Below are 17,928 nucleotides of genomic sequence, written 5' to 3'. Positions count from 1 at the left end.
GTTTCTTGGAAAGTCCTGACCTCTTCTACACATTCCCGCCTTGTCTCTAACTCCCTCTCTCTGTAGTGCCTGCACCCTGCTCCCTTTAGGACTGTTTTATGCATTCCAGATCTAAACCCAGCATCTCCCAACCCAACCCCCGCCCCCCCCCCCCCCTTCATCTCCATGGCCCTTTTATCTGTATATGCGGACGTGACACAGCACACATCAGCTAGAATGCCAAACTGCTCCGTACTTTCTGCTCCATACCATGCAAATTTATATTAGACCATGTGACGCACCTGTGTCCACTCGTGACTGTAAGCTAGTTTTGAGTAACAGTGCCTTTCACAGCATTCAAGCCGCAAAATCCCAATTATAATGCAGCCTAGACATACAATCTGCTTTACTCAAAACAATCCAGGGCTGTATTGTGTGCCGTGGCAAATTTTCACACCGAAAAATATAACAGGTTTCAAAATACAAAGAATATTTCCTCATATTTCAGCGCATGGGTTAATTCAGTTCAAAGGCAAGCTCATGCAAACTCAAAGTAGCCCTGAAACGCCGCGTTTCATGGATGTCGCTGATGTCGGTATTCAGCTGTGCCAGGGTGTCGGTGTATTAATAGGATTGTCGGGGTCTGTCACTGTGGGCATGACAAATAGCAAAAGCCTGCAGACAGACCCTGTCTGTGTTTCTCAGCTGACCATTCAGGGGCAAAGGACAGAAGATCAGCTTTGAGGAGCGTTGAAATTGCACGCATCGAAACATGCCAAATTAACTGGTTTTTAGTTACACATATTTGAAAAGAGGCCCATGCCAGCCCAAAACTTGCCCTTTTTTATAAAAAAAAAAATATATGAAGCAACCATTTTGCTTCCTTATTCTCCAGGGAGTTAAGAAAGAAAGCCGGCATCTACGGTTTCTTACTTAATTTTTTCTTCAGCAAATACTGCAGGATCTTTACTGAAATCTATTTATGGTCCAACAATAGAAGCTTTCCCCATGGGGATTGAACATGCATCTCCTTGGTCACAGTCTTAGATCCTTTTCCACCCTTCTACACTGGCGGCAGGATGCAGCGCAATGTTTGCACAGGTCTGCATTATCGTCTTCCGTGCAGCCCCCGTGCAGACCCCATCCAGCTGTGAAGCTCATTACTCATTGCGAGGCAAATGGCAGGAAACGAGGGACTTGGGGAGTCCCTGCAGGCCACAGCTGAACGTGCAAAAGCACATGGACAGACCCATGAAGCCCTTTGATTTAAGTGCTATCCACATCTCTTCAGCCCTTTTCTTTCTCTCAAAAACAAACGATCATGCACATCAAAAACAAACAAACAGAAGAAATAAAAACTTGGAAAACTTGAGATTCTGAAGGGAGTTTCCAGTTTCATACTTCTGCGGTTTTTGTGAAATGGGCTTCCCAGCAGTTCAAATTCATGGCATCATCTAATAAGCTTCGGTTGATCATAAATTTGACTATAACAAAGAGAAGTTGGAAAATGTACAATAAAGAAAAAAAAAACATATATTTCTTGGAGGGAGTTGGATCACCTTCACAGAAAGGCCGGAAGCTAAATTCTCACTTACAGTCGTAACAATTCAAATCCCCGGTTCAGATTTTCAAACTTCTCCTGCACCCCCCTGTCCACCACCACCACCGCCCTGATGTGCACGTTCAGCTATCTGCAAACTCGCGTGCGCTAACACGCCACTGTTTCCGTCACCCACGACACTCCCAGCCTCCGACAGGGCTGACGCCATGTGGTACGTGCAGACAGCGGAGCAGCACAGCGCTCCCTCTTCGCGCCAAACAGCTGGTCAGTAGGCACATACTGAATGATTTAGGCTCGAAACATGCTGGACTCCGGCCCAAAGCGGTTGCTGATTAAAAGGCCACCAGAAGAAAACTACTACTTACCCTTGACCAACTTTAAACATATATAGGGCCACGTCAAAAAAAAAAAAAATATATATATATTTTATTCACCATTTGTTTTTGAGCTGGAATCTTAAGGAACGTCATGTTCTAGATTTTTCTTACCGTTAACTATTAATTTAATTTATATATCCAGTTGCAACCCCACAGATGAATATAAGTAATTAATATATATTTAAATATTAAACCAAAAAATATATACTACTAAAATATTGCTGCAAGATTTAGTCAGACAGACGTACAGTTTAATCACACAAATATTCAGTTTATTCACATACATTTATAAAGTTGCTTTACATAAACCAGGCACAGTAACTGTTCTGCAAGTACGTGTCACCGCGCATGCAGCTTCCCTCAGTAAACGGCCGTGTGCACTTTGGAACCAGATTTGGCAACAGGATAGACCCCGGTAAGATCCAAGGGCAATGTGAAGGTTACTTCAGCAAGGTCAGAGATTGGGAGGCGGCAGGAGCCACTCTGCCACTCATTTCGCTCGGGAGAATTTGCCATAACCAATATTTTCCAAATTCTCTGTCCAGAGAGTAACAGGAAAAATGGGTTATAGAAACGAGGAAGGTGGTTTTTACAAGCCCAACAAGTATGGAGGTGGTCGCCCTTTGGGTTAAACTGCTATTGCACTCCTGTAAAGGAGACCGAAGCATAAACTACAACCGACAATACAACAAAAAGTGGTACAGATAAAGAGGGAAAAGAAAAACTTCGTATAACAAATAAAAAAATTCATTTGAAATAAAAAGGTGACTGACTGCACCACCTGGTGTTGACACAATGAAAATAACATTTGCCTTTTTTAGATGTGGCTTTTAAAAGGGATGATGGAAAATTTATTTGAAACCACAATTTAAAATTCAAACAAAATAAAATATTTACAGCTCAAGCAGGGAGCAGGTACAAACCGCAAAAATAACCAACTTCTATCTAGACCACAGACGTGAACACATTGAAAAGAAATGGGAGTAATTTTAGTCAGGGGCTGAATCTGACATGCCTGTTATTTACATGTACAGTATATAAGAGTAATACTGTGTCCTCCGCCGTTATCGGCACCCTTTGTAAAGATGTGTAAAAAGAGAGAAAGAAAAACATCAAATTTTCATCAAAGAAAAACAAATCCTTCATCAAGAAATATTTTTCAATAAATAAACACACGTGCCACAATTATTGGCACCCCAGCATTTAATACTTTGCCTCCCTTTGCCAGTATACCAGCACTCAGAGTCGTATAACATTTTATTAGTGTGGAGAGCAAAGCACCTGAGACCATTCCACTTCACAGAAACTCTCCAGGTAACCCAGGGTCCTAGGTCCTCTCCTCCACTCTCCTTTTCAACTCTATTTTTTTTCAGGTCAGGGGTCTGAGATGGCCATGACAGAAGCTTGATTCTGTGGTCAGCTAACCTTTTCTATGTTATTTAGGCATGTGTTTAGGATCACCGTCCTTCTGGAAGATCCAATGATGGTCCCGTTTTAGTTTCCCGGCAGAGGCAGTAAAATTTTGAAATAAAACGTCCATGTATTTCATGGAATCCATAACAACATATACCCTCACAAGGTTTCCAGGGCCTTTAGAGGAAAAACAGGCAACATCATCACAGAACCTCCACCATAGTTTACAATTGGGATAAGGTTATTTTCATTATAGCCAACCATCTTTTTACACAAAACCCACCTTGAATGTTTATTGCCAAAATGCTACATTTTTGTTTCATCACACCATAGAACATGGTTCCTTTCAAAGTTGTAGTAGCATCTCGCAAACTCCAGGTGCTTAAGTTTGTGGTTAACTGAAAGAAAAGACTTCTTTCTGGCATGCCTCCCAAATAATCTGTTAGCGCGAAAGTGGTGTCGGATGGTGGTTTTGGAGACGTGGCAACCCCAAGATTTTACTTTTTCTTCTAATTCACCAACAATGAACTTCGTGGATTTGGGGGCAAAGTAAACATGGGTCCTCTTCCAGGTAGGTTTGTAACAGTTCCAGTTGATGCTCACATTTTATTATAACAGTAGAAATGGGCATTTCAGGCAAGTAGCTATTTTTTATTTTTTTTACCAATTCCCTGACTGATGAAGGTCAACACACTCCTCCCTCCTTTGGCTTGTGTGTTCTCTTACCTTTCCAATTTTCATGGATGACCAAGGGAATTTGGCCTCCTCCTTACCTCATATATGTATCCCAATTAATCAGGAAGTCATGGATTATAACTTGAAGATCCCCACAAACCCCAGTCAACTCAAAGAATACAATTAACATGGGAAACACTTCAGTTATATTGTGTTCAATATATTTTGCTAGGGTGCCAATAATTGTGGCAGGTGTTCTGGTTAAAAATTATTATTTTTTGGTGAAGGATTTGTTTTTCTTTGAATAAATTTATACCAATGGAAGGTTGGATTTTCCTCATTATTCCCAGCGTGAAATCAAGCTACATCACCGAAGGGTGGATTATTTCAAATCCTTTTTACAAACCTTTACAAGGGTTGCCAATAATTATGGAGGGCACTGTATATAACCAAATGGCAGGCAGCCTTAACTGGTATTCAGGTCATCATGCAGTCAATAAATGCAGGTCAAAAGTTTACTGAGACCAGTGGACAGGAAAACTGAAAAACTCAGAGCAATATTTCAGCATGGCTGGTCAACCAACTGCCACGGAGATCCAGACGACCACCATCTCTGTCAATCTCCGGCTCAGTCCTGAACGCTGCCATCTGAGTCCAAGGGCACAGTGCAACGGCTGACACTGGAGAGGTACAAGCCGGTCACCATGGGAACCAAGCCTGCTGACACCCTCAGTATTTTCAGCACTCTCTGAGCAGCAGTGCTCACTCCTTCTCTCGTCTGCACGAGGAGGACCGGAGTGGGAAAGGGAGAGAAAAATTGCACTGCATTAATGTGGAAACTGGAGGAGAAAACATAAAGATCAGCCATTTAAGAACAAGGAGAGTCTATGCCGTTTTGGCCTTCAGCAAAGTACATAACCTGCATTGCCTTCGGAGAATCCAGGTATCACTACAAGATGTGATATGATATACGTGTTATATGATAGATGCTTTACAGATGCATATCATAAGAGTTCCAGGAGTACCAGATAAATGCCCCGACAACAAACAGGCCCCAAACTTATCTGTCTCTCAAAAGGACAGCAAGCTGGGACATGCAAAAAAGAGGAATTTCAATGTACCGGTACTCATACAAAATGGCAAATATCGCATTTCCTCAGATAAAAACTAGGATTCAATTAAAAACAGAGTTTCATATAACAGTCCGGGGTGTGGTCCACATGAACAAATAAAGGCCGGGCCCCAAATACAGGCCAGGGGGGGATAAACATTTGTACGCACATTTATATTGAGGGTGTTTTATTCAATAAACAAACATCATTGAAATTTAAATTTTAATTATTAATTATAAATAGTTATAAATAATTTAAATGATACTAGCAACCGTTAAAATCAGCTGTTGGAGTCAGTGGGTGAGCTCAAAACAAATTTAACATCTCATCGGTTATGCTACAAACTAAGTCACGACAGACAGATCTCACCTAGTTGACTCAATTGGCATAACAGCATATCGTCTGTACCATCCTGACACTATATTACACCCCAACTTCCCAAAATCTTAAATTCTCCTAACTTTAAGATGACAGTCAAGCTGTTAACTTTCACTGGCCACCAGTGTTATAACTAAACTTAATTCATATGGCTGCTCTTACGCAAGCAAAATGTACGATGCCTCGTTCAAGACATAAATACTATATATATGACGTGGGAATGAGTTATAGTCCCTCTGCATCTGCGGTTTCATTATTTACATTAGTCTGTTATCATTATCATTTTTTCACTGCTCCATCTTCACTTGAGAATTAAGCTAAAATGTCAGAATCCCTTTCATTTGAGACAATACAGTACAGTATAATAATGTACTTTATCACTACTGTAACATGGGTAATGTGTTACTGCGCGTAATTTATCAATTAGACTTTGCCATATGTATATACATGGGGGGGAATAAATAAAAATATCACACTATATATGGGGTCTGCAGACTGTTTGCTGTTATCTGCGGTTTTGGCTGTCTTTAGCAGGTCTTTGGAATGCATCCGAGATAAGGGCCACCAAAACTCCGGCAGTAAAGCCAGTAGCAGAGGACCACGTAGCGGTCAGTTAAGGAAAGATGTGCTAACTTAGCACCAAGTTGCAATAATGTGCCGATATTCCAGATGGCATAGCGGTCCATCATAAGGGGGGAATGGGGCTGTAAAGTGATCTTAAAGTTTAAGATTTTAAGATATCTGACGGTTTAAGCTAAAAATGAATTGACTAGGTGGAATCGACCTGTTGTAGCTTAGTAATCAGTGTAATCAGAGCGTCGTAAGTTTTGAAGGAAAGAGAGACACCTAGAGTTCAGATGTCTTAAAAATGTGCATCCAAGTTGCATTTAGTCAGTGTGAGCGTTTTATGAAACGCATGTTAATAAACACAGAACAAGTCTTATCTGATAAAACAAATGCCGAATGTTTGTTGTCTGTCAGGGTAAACTGTTTAAATTTAGGAAAGATCCTACTTTCTCAGATTTTGCTTGTAGCTACATATGATTATTATTAGATGTTTAACTGTGTTGTAAAAAAGGAATGTCGATTAATGATTATGTTTGGAGTAACATTAATTTTTCCAGTAAATGTACCCAGTGTGTTTAACAGGGTTCAAACTGACACAATAGCGGCATATGGGTCATTCATATATAGAATATGTATTAACAGCGTAATGCAGTAACAGAGGGAATCCGAAATAAAGGCCTGCCTCTAATACAAGCTTGCCTCTAATTAAGGCCAGTTACTTCTGCGGCTTCAGTAAATAAAAGACCCAGGTACGACTTCAGGAAATACGGTAAATCTCATTTCATTAATTTAAGCAATTTATCTAAGAGGTAGGTCAAAGGGGAGCCATATCTAGAAAGTGAGATATAGTACTGTTAATCGCTTTTTCATACACACAATTCACCACTTACTCTGATTTATTGGAAAAAATCATTGTCCTTTAAGAAATGCCCAGCTGTAAGCTAGCAAAGCATTACAGCACTCAGAACATAGCTAATCTAAAATCTTTGCTTACATACCTAGCTTTTAACACTATTTATGATCTAATAACACCACTAAACACACACTACTATTTTTTATACTAATCCATACCAATAATAATTACACTAAATTTAATACCCACTCATCTCCATTAATGGAACAGGGTGAATCTGTAGCTTATCACAGAATTCAGATCCAAAGTACATGTATCATATGCTGCATATTTAACAGATGAATCTCACAACCCTCACACAAGGATCGTGTGTCTTCCCGATCCAGTTCGGATTATGTAAGGAAATGCCATGCCGGGGAAGAGAAACACACACCTGATGCTCAGCAAACAGCAGGGGGCAGTGCAGAGAAGCAGCCAGCTTCCTGAGGGAGACCAGTCGCTCATCAGGGACTAATCCACAACGCGCTAACAGGTACAAAGACACATAAAGAGGAAGAAACCTTCAGAATACCTGCTTGTCGTTAATTCACTGAAACAGCAGAGAGGTTGTGGGGTCAAATCCCATTTGGGCAACTGTTATTCTACCCATTGGCCAGGTGCCATAATAATAACTTCAGGGAATGTGCAGGTATACAAATCGCAGGTCTTTCATTGCACAAAACAAGTGAACAGTAATAACACAAGCCTCTGTGTTCCTGCTGCAGAAGGATGAATATTTACATATTTAGTGCAAATAGCACATGGTACGTATTTAGCAGAGGGCATGTCGATGAGGTCACAGTGCAGGGGAAGCTGGTGCCACTGAATCAAATGGGGTTAAGGTCCTTGCTCATATGATTAGTTTGCTGACTCAGGGGATTTAAACCAATGACTGGGCACAGATCTCAGACCTATTAAACTGTTCATATTTACAAGGCAGGAGGAAATCAAATAATTAAACAAAAAATCACTTACCACCAGTCACTAGGAAACAGACTTTGCCCAGAAAGTAACCAGTGTCTAACTGCTTCAGAGAGTTCTCCGTTGAAACAAGGCTGAAAGGTTTGAATTCTTATGTTAAAAATGCAATACCTGCAAAGACAGGTTGAGGCTCTGTCTTATGCAATTAACCCTTCACAACTCAGAAGACACCTGAAAAACTCACTGGAGGCAGACTGAGCTCACCCCTGCAAATACTGTTTACTTAATTCTCTTGTACTTTCACTAAGGAACAGCAGAGGGGCTCAAATTCTAGTTTCTCACACAAAGGGCAGCAACCAAAACTGCACAATAGGCTGAAGTGTCTTCTGGTGAGGACCGTAGGTTTGACTGCCATAACACAGGTTAGCTTCATGAAACCCTAGCATACTTCCCTTCTACATCTACTACCCACGGGATCTCGCCCTACTTCTGACACTAATGTAAGTTTTTGGCTGGAAAATGACCCGAATTTCATTGCCAATAGGCTGACACTCCTAACCAAGACTCCTTGGACATTTTAAAAGCTTTTAACATTGACAGCAGTCACTTGGCATTAAATAAGAGAATACATAAAAATAAAATCAACACTGTTCTGCATGCAAACCAAGTACCTGTGTTCAGAGAAGAGGTGCACTATGAAAACAACCAAGTCGATTCGGGGTCTATTCTCCTCGTTCTCAGCCGGTAGGGGCAGCCCTCGAGCCAGCCTCCTAAAAAAACAGGTATAAAAGTACTCAGGTTTAAAGACAAATGACTGATGTTACTACAGAGGATGGAAAGGGCACAAAACGACAAAGCGAAGGGAAAAGTTTGGACTGGTATGGCTCCTGGACAAAAGCACTAAGATGTGTAGGGATGCAGGGTTACTGAATTTAGGGATGAGAAGCAAGGAGACAAACAGAAAAACCTACACTGTAACGTTGATGTTGCTTTCTTGCCGAACAATAGCATCTGCCAAGTCATTCTGAAGCTTTCCTTCGTTCTCCACCAGCTATGATCAATCGCATTAAGAGTATAATGAAACGCAGTGGCCTTCAGACACCAATTCAAGATCATTCAGTATTATGAAGACATACAATCTTATCTCCAGGAAAAACAAACTCGATCGAACATTTTACTTTCACCGCCGATGTCAAAGACTGAGTTTATCCTCAGATAAGCTCAATTTGTTTTCGTGAGCAGTTACACATAAGACTGTTATGCATAGTTACACACCGGAGTGACAAATCTTATCCACAAAGGGCCAAGGGTGTAGGCTAGTTTTTAGGATAACCTTTATGTCACTAATTTAAAGTCAGTGACAACTTTTCAGATCCGAAAATCCGAATACACAACAGTCTTTTCTGAATAAGACTGGCCGCCTCTGTTATACACTTATAAACGACCGCTGTAAAAATGTACTACTCACCAGTACGTTTGCAGTGTTCAGCTGCGGCAATTTAGAAAACGGTTTAATCGAAGACATTCCGTCTGCTATGTATCAGGACAACAAAAACAAACACATTATAGGTAGCCACCGACCCGGCTACTGAGGCGACATAAGGACAACGTCTTAATATTGTTAAATAGCCGTTGGTCAGCGAGCTCTTGTTGTCAAGCGCAGGAAAAGCGCGCCAACAATATTCGAACGTGCGTGAAATATACGTCTTACGTCACAGAGACGTAAGACGACCCTGACTCTGGTGTGCTGCGCGTGGACGCTCACGCGAAAAAGGTGACACCCATTTACGGCTTCAAAATAGATGGGGCGCAGATTGCAATATAATGATTTTTTTCTACAAGTGTTTAATTCATAACCTGACTGGGGACGCATCTGAGTCATTTGTAATGCCCGACGCGTGTACTGTGTTTACAGTCTAAGTCTTTACGAAGAGGAAATATGGTAAAAAACACAATGGAGAAAGGTATGATCTGACTTTTGTTACGTGTCCAACGTAAGTGGCATATTTGTCTCACGCCTCCAGGGCTAGCGGTCTCACCTCGTTATGCAGATTTTGTGCCGCAGGTTAAGGACGTCTATACATTTCCCAAATAGTACAAGCCCCCTGAAATTGACTGGCTTCCCTTCCAGAGTGTACTCATCATCTGTGCCGCCCCAGTGATCCTGACTGATGCAAGCAGTTGGAAGTAGAATAGAAAAATAAAACGCAATCGGAATTGATAGATGCGCTAGTTACAGTAATGATAGTAGGAGTAAGGTAATGGGAAGCCAGTTTAATTCTGAAGTTAAATATAAGGCCTAACGTATTTACTGCATAAATTGCTCTGTTTATACTTTATCTGTAAATGTAAGCAATTCTCCCAATGCTCTTCCATCCATCTTTCTTCCGACTGCTTTTCTCGATAAGGGTTGCAGATCTGCACACTGGATTACATATCACCCTTTGAATTTAGGTTGTACATGTAGCTACACATTATGTCACGTTTTCGCCACTTAGCGCTGGGTCCGCTGGGTTTTCTGCTGTTGGACTAATCTCGGTTTTCCTGTTGCAGTGGCCTTCGCCTTGTTTTTGTTCCAACATCTGAACAAAACCAGACTGAGAAGTTTAGCCAGACTGCGAAAGCGGAGGCGGTTCTTGGAGCTGCTTCATGCCAACCAGGTCAGGGTGCCGGTTCCTACTGCTGCAATAAACCAGTAGGGCTGCACGATATATCGCTTTAGTGTCGTCATACTGAGGTACACGTGTGTGATAATCACATCGCTGCTGCTGGCACTGCTTTGGGTCTGTTGATACAGCTTGCGGCAACACCACCAGTTTATTTGATACTCTATTGGTACTTAAGTTTTGCTTGGCTATAAGCTAAGCTTATACGGGCTCGGTATGTGGCCCAGTGGGCTAAACCTGTGTCCGAGACCTGAAGGTCGGCATCAAGCCCAGCCTCAACACACCTGTGGGTCCCTGAGCAAGGCCCTTAGCCTCCAGCTCCCTAGGCGCTGCCACAGGTGGGGGGGGGGGGGTATCTGTGGGGGAGGGGGAGCTATGAAGAGTATTTCTTCACAGGGATCGATAAACTGTCAATAATAATTTCAGGTAATTTTATCTTCTTTTTCAGTATTTCATTACTTGTAGCAATTTCATATATCCCATTGTAATATCATGCAGCCTTACAAAGCACATTTAAAATGGTTTTGAAATGGTTATTCCAATTATGACATGGCATTTGAAAGCTGTGTCTTCAAACCATGACTAAAAACCCACCTCTTTTGGGAGTACTTGGATTAGGCCTTCCAGGATTATATTCATTAAAAAAAATGTATTACTTGCGATGGGAGGTTTTTAGATAGATAGTAAGTCGGGTTCTATTGAACCAGTATCAGGATGTATTCACTGGTGAGATTCCTAAGCACTTATATAAGTGGCTAAGGGCGTCTGGCAAATGCCGTAAATGTGATGTAGCAGTGAGTCCAGGCATTAAAAATGTAAGTATAAGTATGTTTTTTTTAGTTTCTGGTTTTAGAACCAACTTTAAGTAGGTGATTATAAATATTTATCAAGAGTAACAATGTTCTTGTTGTAGGCAAACCCCTCAGTTTCCTATGCCAAGCTGAACCGGAACGTTCCGGTTCTGCAGGTGTATTTCGACCCGGAGCAAGATCTCTGGATGCATTACAGACTGAGGCGGCGAAGCATGAATGAGCTGATGCAAGTCACTCATCAGGAAAAGGACCATGGCTGGGCCCACCATCTGGAGGTGCTGGTGTTCGCATACTGGCTGGCTCACGGCCTGTCGTACAGGGCGACGGCGCAGACCTTCAGCGTGCCCAAGAGCACGGTCTACCGCATAGTGCACAAAATGGCCCAGCAAATCAAGAAGAACCTTCACAAAGTGGTGTCACTGCCCAGCCCGGAGGAGCTAGACGCCATCGCCGGCAGATTCGCACACGTGGGCCGTCACTCGGCTTTTGGAAAAGCCGTCGGTGCCATCGACGGCTGCCACTTCCGGATAAAGCCTCCGAAACAAAACGAGGCCTATTACTTTAACCACATGCAGTTCCACTCCGTTCAAATGCAGGCGATATGTGATTCCCAAGGCAAATTTCTGGACATTTTCGTTGGCTACCCTGGGTCTGTGCATGTCTCTACCGTGCTGCGAAATAGCCCCGTTTACCAAAATGCTAGCTACCCGCCCCCAGAGTACTTTATTCTAGGTGAAGAGGAATACCCATGTTTGGTAACACCGATATGCCTGATCACGCCGTACAAAATGGCCTCCGAGGTGAGGGCTGAGCAAAAGTTCAACGAGAGTCACTCCCTGGCGCACTCCGGTGTTCTGCAGGCCTTCGGCATGATGAGAGCCCGCTGGAGGTTAACGTTTTCCAAGCCGCTGGAAGTGAGCACCGCCTTTTGCTCAGATGTCATCACAGCGTGTGCCTTCTTGCACAACGTCTGCCTGATGAATGGGGACTTTCTGAGGCCGGAGCACGACTGTGAAAGAGCCAGGAACTTGGTACCGCCTCCTGAAAAGCTTCAGGCCCACGAGAGGAGCGGGTCACACATAAGGGACCGTCTGGCAGCAGATGTGCATGCTCCGCTTCCTCTTCCTGTTCACTTGCAGGATCATGATTACTGTTAACCAAAATGTCGACGTTTTTCCAGAAATTATTCTGGTTCAAGACTGAAAGGCAGTTGCTTTGGAAATATTTCGGAAAATGAGTAAATGAAAAGTGTCAAAAAATGTGATTAAATTGTTCTGCCTAAACGGTTGTTTAACAGATGCTTTTATCTAAAGTGGCATACAAGTGATAAAGCGGGGTCAGCCAGTCCCCGGAGAACTTGGGGTTAAGGGCCTTACCCAAGGGACCAACAACACAACCACTCTGACGACTATGGGATTTGAACTAGCATCCTTCCAGTCATGGGCACAGAGTCCTAACATGATGAGCCACATGACGCCATCTTAAATGTTTGTCTGACTCAATTCTGACATTTTCCAGTGGAAGTCCTTTTCTTAGAACCTGCTTGGTTTAGTCACCTCATTTACTAGGTAAAGACGTCTGCCCTCTCTATTAGGAAGAGGAGGATCAGTACCACTCAGCCCTACTACTCGTGCTAGTTTGTGTCCTACAAGACCAGTGTCCTGTCACCAGTTATAAGGCTTGCCGCCATTTTTATATGTAGACCTAACAATTTTTTTTACAAACCCCACAGTTTCAACTGAGGATCTAGGCTTAAACAAAGGTTTACCTATTTCTTTGTCTTTGTTTACAAACAATCAATACGCAACTATTTTAGGACTGATATTTTAACACACTGCTGGGAAACAAGTAAAAACAATATTGGTACTGTAGTGTAGTGTGTAATCTACATCTTTTCCACCATTCTTTCAAAGGCAGAAAGCAATCTGCTCATCTGCCTCTGGTTCTCTTCATGTCTGGCTGCTTCTCTGGCTTCCGCATCTTTGAACCGCTTTTCTTCCCGCTCGGACTCTTTCTTCAGGTAGTCCAACAGGCTGCTCCTCTTCCGCTTCTGCCCAATGGAACCGGCGAACGACAGCTCGCTCTGCGCCACGCTGTCATCAGCCACGCAGCTGTCCGTGGTTGTGGCGGAGGTCCACGCGCTGAATTCGCCGGGATCCTTCGTGTCGTCTGTGTCGGAGGTCGCCATGGGCAACGTGGCCTGCTCCGTGCTGGTGCACGAGGCGATTACATGTAAAGGTTGTGTGGCGGGCTTCTGGCAGACAGCGGCATGCATGGCAGAGAAGAACGGCCACTGATCTGCCATGGCTGCCATCAGGTCCTGACAGTAACAAAAAAAAATAATATTCATATATAACAAAAACAAATGGGAGCTGTCCCAGGAACCCCAGATGCCAGTCCAACACATGGCACGGACCCTCAAGTCAACATACAACCTCCCCACACACTGCATACAGGATCCAAATACCAATACCCTGGAACTATAATGCAACAGCGCCACCTGCTGCCTCCAATAAAAAAATAACGTAAGTTTACAAACGAGCTCACTTGAATTCAACTAATAGCGTAAAGTCTTATCTAGCTCTGATTTAAAGGATCGCAAGGTTTTAGAAACTGATAATATACCTTGTACTTTTTCTTTAGGTTTTCCCATTTTTTGGCAGCTTGTTTGGCGGTCATCTTCCCTTCCAAGTCCATTTTCTTGATTATTTCACTGCGTAGACATTGAAAATGCACATATTTGTACGACGTAGGTTTACACGCAGGTGACACCTGACACTGTCACAGCAGTAAAGGACACACTAATATTTGTTGGTAAAGGATCACTTCCTGCCCAACTCATGGTTCAGTTAAAATACAGGAAGGCATGTTATGCAGCATTACTCAAATCCGTTCACAGACGCATTCCGGTGCCCTGTGAAAAGATGCTCGTTTTCTATCCGCAGCTGGATCAGTTGCAGCGTCTGTTCATCTGTCCCTGTGTGAGGTTCGAAAAACAAAATGAACCACTTAAAAATCACAATGACCCCAATGAAGATGTCCAAATATACATTTACATTTTATAAAAGTGTTAAGATTTAGTTTATATTGTGATCCTTTTTATGAATAATCCACTTAACTTACTATAGGTCACTAGGTTTTTATCTTTCATTCAAAATATGCCTGAGAAATTACACACATTTCAGATGGATTTAGGCATCAAGTGACCGTTATGGCGACTGCAAGCTGAATATTTGTTTTATAATTTCTACCACGTTTCTACCACTAACCAGCACATCCCTGGTTGTTTTATCGATGGACACAAACTCCACTCTACTCTGGTCCAGCAAATGCATGAGGCCACTGTAATTCATAAACAGGGACTGAACACAAGTGATGGTTGTGTTGAAAACAGAAACTTTTTTTACGTTAATTACTAGTACCAACCGAATTTCGGTTCATCAAATTTACTGCAGCCACTGTAAAGCGCTTGAATGCGTAAAAACCACTTAAAATGCTGTTTGGACACAGTTCACTTTCTTAATTAAAACACAGCATAGAAAATAAAGGAATCAAAAGTTGTTTACAAATATTACGTTTATCCCGACTTGACAGGGTTTGTGCATGTACACAAGACCACGAACACTGAATCAGATGTAAAGTAAATGTGATTAGCTGTATTCTACAGAGACCTTAGTAATGATGCGCTCAGTTTAATTACTTTAAAATTGGGTAGTATTTTTTGAGGCAGTTTTTATTTAGTTTTGGTCTTATTTAACGTGAACCGTATTTCTTAAAACCGAATCCCACGGCTCCAAACGCAATTTTTCCGAAATACAAGAACGCGAAGTGGACCGGCCAGCTAGGGCGTTTTCCAATGCTTAGGGACACACACGCGCCCTTGCCACTGGTGCCACTAACGGCTTGGGACACTCACACTGCTAGCCCGCAACTGTATATGACACACAAACCCAAATACTGGCGGACGTCAGTCGCATTCAATTCAATCGCTGCATTAATATGGGAATGGGAGTTGCTTTACATTAACGCGACATTATTTTTTTTTACCGGAAACAAGAAAATGCGTTAAATATCTTACATTTCAGAGTATTATCCGCCATTTTCTTTTATTTCATTTTTCTTCCGGCCAGGTCCTCTGGATACACTGATAGGTCGGTGGCTTGAAGACAGAAGACTTCTGGGTAATTCCCTTTGCCAAAGCCAGAGACGACAGCGGATTTCTGTTTAGGGTCGAAGAGAGCTCGGTCCAGTCCTCACGCATTCGCCATATAAATATTGGGACACCCTAGATACTCGAGCTTTCCCTCAACCGCGCAAAAGCAGAGTCTTCCAGTCCAGTATTTCGACTTAAAGCACTCATAGGCGCACAGCAAACCACGTGTTTATAGCGCACGTTAATTTGGGGCCCATCGCAGCGCCATGTTTGACCAAATTATTAACTTCTAAATGACTGAATATACGCGTGTCTATGTATAAACGCTGGGAAGTGTAGTCCGTGCATTGTCCCATTTTAAATAATAAAAATAATCAAGTATTTGAATTTGAAATGTACTTAAATCATTAAATCTAACCTTGTAAATATAAAGTTAAAATTTTGTTATAATCTGTGTTAATTTTTCTGGGTTTTAAAATGAGTAGCCATCAAATTCTCACACTACCCATAAACTCACATAAGAATGATTCCCACTGATATGAGTGGGGTTGGACTCTCCATCTGGCGTACCTGGGATTTTCCTGGTGGGTCGATGAGTTTGTGGGCCAGAAAAAGGCCCACGGCTGGTTTTTAATTGTAGTCCAGCCCTGGATATGGCTAGATGTATTTAAGGTTGTGTGGCACATTGAATTCCTCATTTCAGAACACTTTTCTAAGAAAGATAATTGATACTTCATTGATCCCTGTGGGGAAATTCTCTTTATGCCTCCCTCAACTTGCTCTTTGCAGAGTAAGCTGTCTGCGAAGGGCAGCCACCTGTTGGGGCACCCAGGGAGCTGGGGGTTAAGGGCCACAGCTATGTAGAGGCTGGGTTTGAACCTGTGACCTTCTGATTACAGGCACACTGGCTTAGCCCACAGAGCCACACGCTGCCCCCATTTCTGTTTACCTAATTAAAGTTTTTTTTAATTGTAAAATGCCATACAAAAAGTACATCCTCTTTCAGTTCCGTGGTTTTACATATCAGGATGTAGGCCTAATTAAAACGCACCTGGTCTTTACCAGCTTCTAAAAATTTTTACATCTAACTTAAGGTGTAAAACAACACACAAGAAATTCCACTGTGTCATTATTTATTTAACAAAAAACGGAGTCAAAATGGAGAAGCCATGTGTGAAAACCTAAGTATACCCCTAAGTGATTCAATAGCTTGTAGAACCACCTTTGGCAGCAATAACTTAAAGTAATCGTTTTCTGTATGACTTCATCAGTCTCTGACATTGTTGTGGAGGAATTTTGGCCCACTCTTCAGTACAAAGTTGCTTCAGTTCATTGAGGTTGCGGGCATTCATTTATGCACAGCATTTCAATTGAACTGAGGTCTGGACTTCAACTGGGCCATTGGTACACCCTGATTCTTTTCTTACTCAGTCATTCTATTGTAGATTTGCTGGTGTGCTTGGACTCATTGTCCTGTTGCATGACCCAAATTCGGCCAAACTTTACCTGCCAGACAGATGGCCTCACATTAGACTCTGTAATACTTTGGTATACAGTGGAGTTCATGGTCAACACAATCACTGCAAGGTGCCCAGGTACAAAACAAGCCCAAATCATCATCCCTCCACCACCATGTAGCACTATGAATTATAGACAAACATCTCCACTTTGGTCTTCTCTGTACAAAGGACAAAGTTCCAGAAGTCTTGTGGTTTGTTCAGACACAACTTTGCAAACCGAGGTTGTGCTGCCATACAGAGGCTTCCTCCTGACTTTCTTCCGAAGAAGCCATATTTGTTCAATCTTCAACATTCAGTGTGTTAGCTGAAGGCTGTAGTTCTACATGTAGTTCTTGGGTTTTTTTGCAATTTCTCTTCAGTCTGCCAGGGTGAATTTGCTTGCACATCCACTGCCAAGCAGACTGGCGGCTGTCTGGAATGTTTTCCTTTTGTGAATAATCTTTCTCCCTGAAGAATGATGGACTACAATTTGTTTGGAAGTTACCTTATAACCCTTCCCAGCAACAACTGCTTCTCCGAGACCATTGCCGATGTCTTTCCTTCTTGGTATTGTGTTAACACACACCAAGAATGCTCCAGACTGGCAAACTGCCAAAACGTCTGCCTGTACAGATGTGGTCATACTTGCTGATGATCAGTTAATCAAGTGCATCTGATTAGCAGTAGCATTTTGTCTTAGACTTTGTTAAATAATGACAGTGTAATATGTCACGTGGTGTTGTTCATCTGAGGTAGTATTTTAAGATCTGCTGAGTACCAGATGATCTTTTTTATGTCCTGAAACTTAAAACCTTTGAATTGAATAAGGGTATACTTTATTTTTCACGACTGTACACCTGTCAGAGGGACAGAAAATAAAATACCTAAAGAAAACCACAGAAAACTAACGTCATATCCCATTT

General features: G+C 42.2%; 3 protein-coding genes across 4 annotated transcripts; 1 reads left to right on the top strand and 2 right to left on the bottom strand.

Moving 5' to 3' along the window:
- Positions 1-2,167: 2,167 nt before the first annotated feature.
- LOC125742545 (centromere protein M-like) lies at positions 2,168-9,613 on the bottom strand. Its single transcript, XM_049014650.1, has 6 exons — positions 9,344-9,613; positions 8,847-8,926; positions 8,547-8,645; positions 7,930-8,009; positions 7,349-7,440; positions 2,168-4,783 (listed from the first exon to the last, which is right to left on the bottom strand). The coding sequence occupies exons 1-6, from the start codon at positions 9,398-9,400 to the stop codon at positions 4,634-4,636; spliced, it is 558 nt and encodes a 185-aa protein (XP_048870607.1). The 5' UTR covers positions 9,401-9,613; the 3' UTR covers positions 2,168-4,633.
- Positions 9,614-9,634: 21 nt separating this feature from the next.
- On the top strand, positions 9,635-12,636 carry LOC125742529 (putative nuclease HARBI1). Of its 2 annotated transcripts, none has more exons than XM_049014626.1 (3): positions 9,635-9,839; positions 10,429-10,535; positions 11,509-12,636. In XM_049014626.1, the coding sequence occupies exons 1-3, from the start codon at positions 9,815-9,817 to the stop codon at positions 12,508-12,510; spliced, it is 1,134 nt and encodes a 377-aa protein (XP_048870583.1). In that variant the 5' UTR covers positions 9,635-9,814; the 3' UTR covers positions 12,511-12,636. The 2 variants fall into 2 exon arrangements, with proteins under 2 accessions (XP_048870583.1, XP_048870582.1); XM_049014625.1 differs by having other exon boundaries at positions 11,455-12,636.
- A 383-nt stretch (positions 12,637-13,019) lies between these two features.
- On the bottom strand, positions 13,020-15,792 carry LOC125742540 (uncharacterized). Its single transcript, XM_049014644.1, has 4 exons — positions 15,432-15,792; positions 14,237-14,330; positions 13,979-14,066; positions 13,020-13,673 (listed from the first exon to the last, which is right to left on the bottom strand). The coding sequence occupies exons 1-4, from the start codon at positions 15,451-15,453 to the stop codon at positions 13,239-13,241; spliced, it is 639 nt and encodes a 212-aa protein (XP_048870601.1). The 5' UTR covers positions 15,454-15,792; the 3' UTR covers positions 13,020-13,238.
- Positions 15,793-17,928: the final 2,136 nt, after the last annotated feature.

The sequence above is a fragment of the Brienomyrus brachyistius genome, chromosome 5, assembly GCF_023856365.1.
Source record: "Brienomyrus brachyistius isolate T26 chromosome 5, BBRACH_0.4, whole genome shotgun sequence".
In the NCBI taxonomy this organism is placed as follows: domain Eukaryota; kingdom Metazoa; phylum Chordata; class Actinopteri; order Osteoglossiformes; family Mormyridae; genus Brienomyrus; species Brienomyrus brachyistius.
Note: the sequence above shows the minus strand (reverse complement) of the source record. Positions and strands in the feature narration are given on the sequence as shown.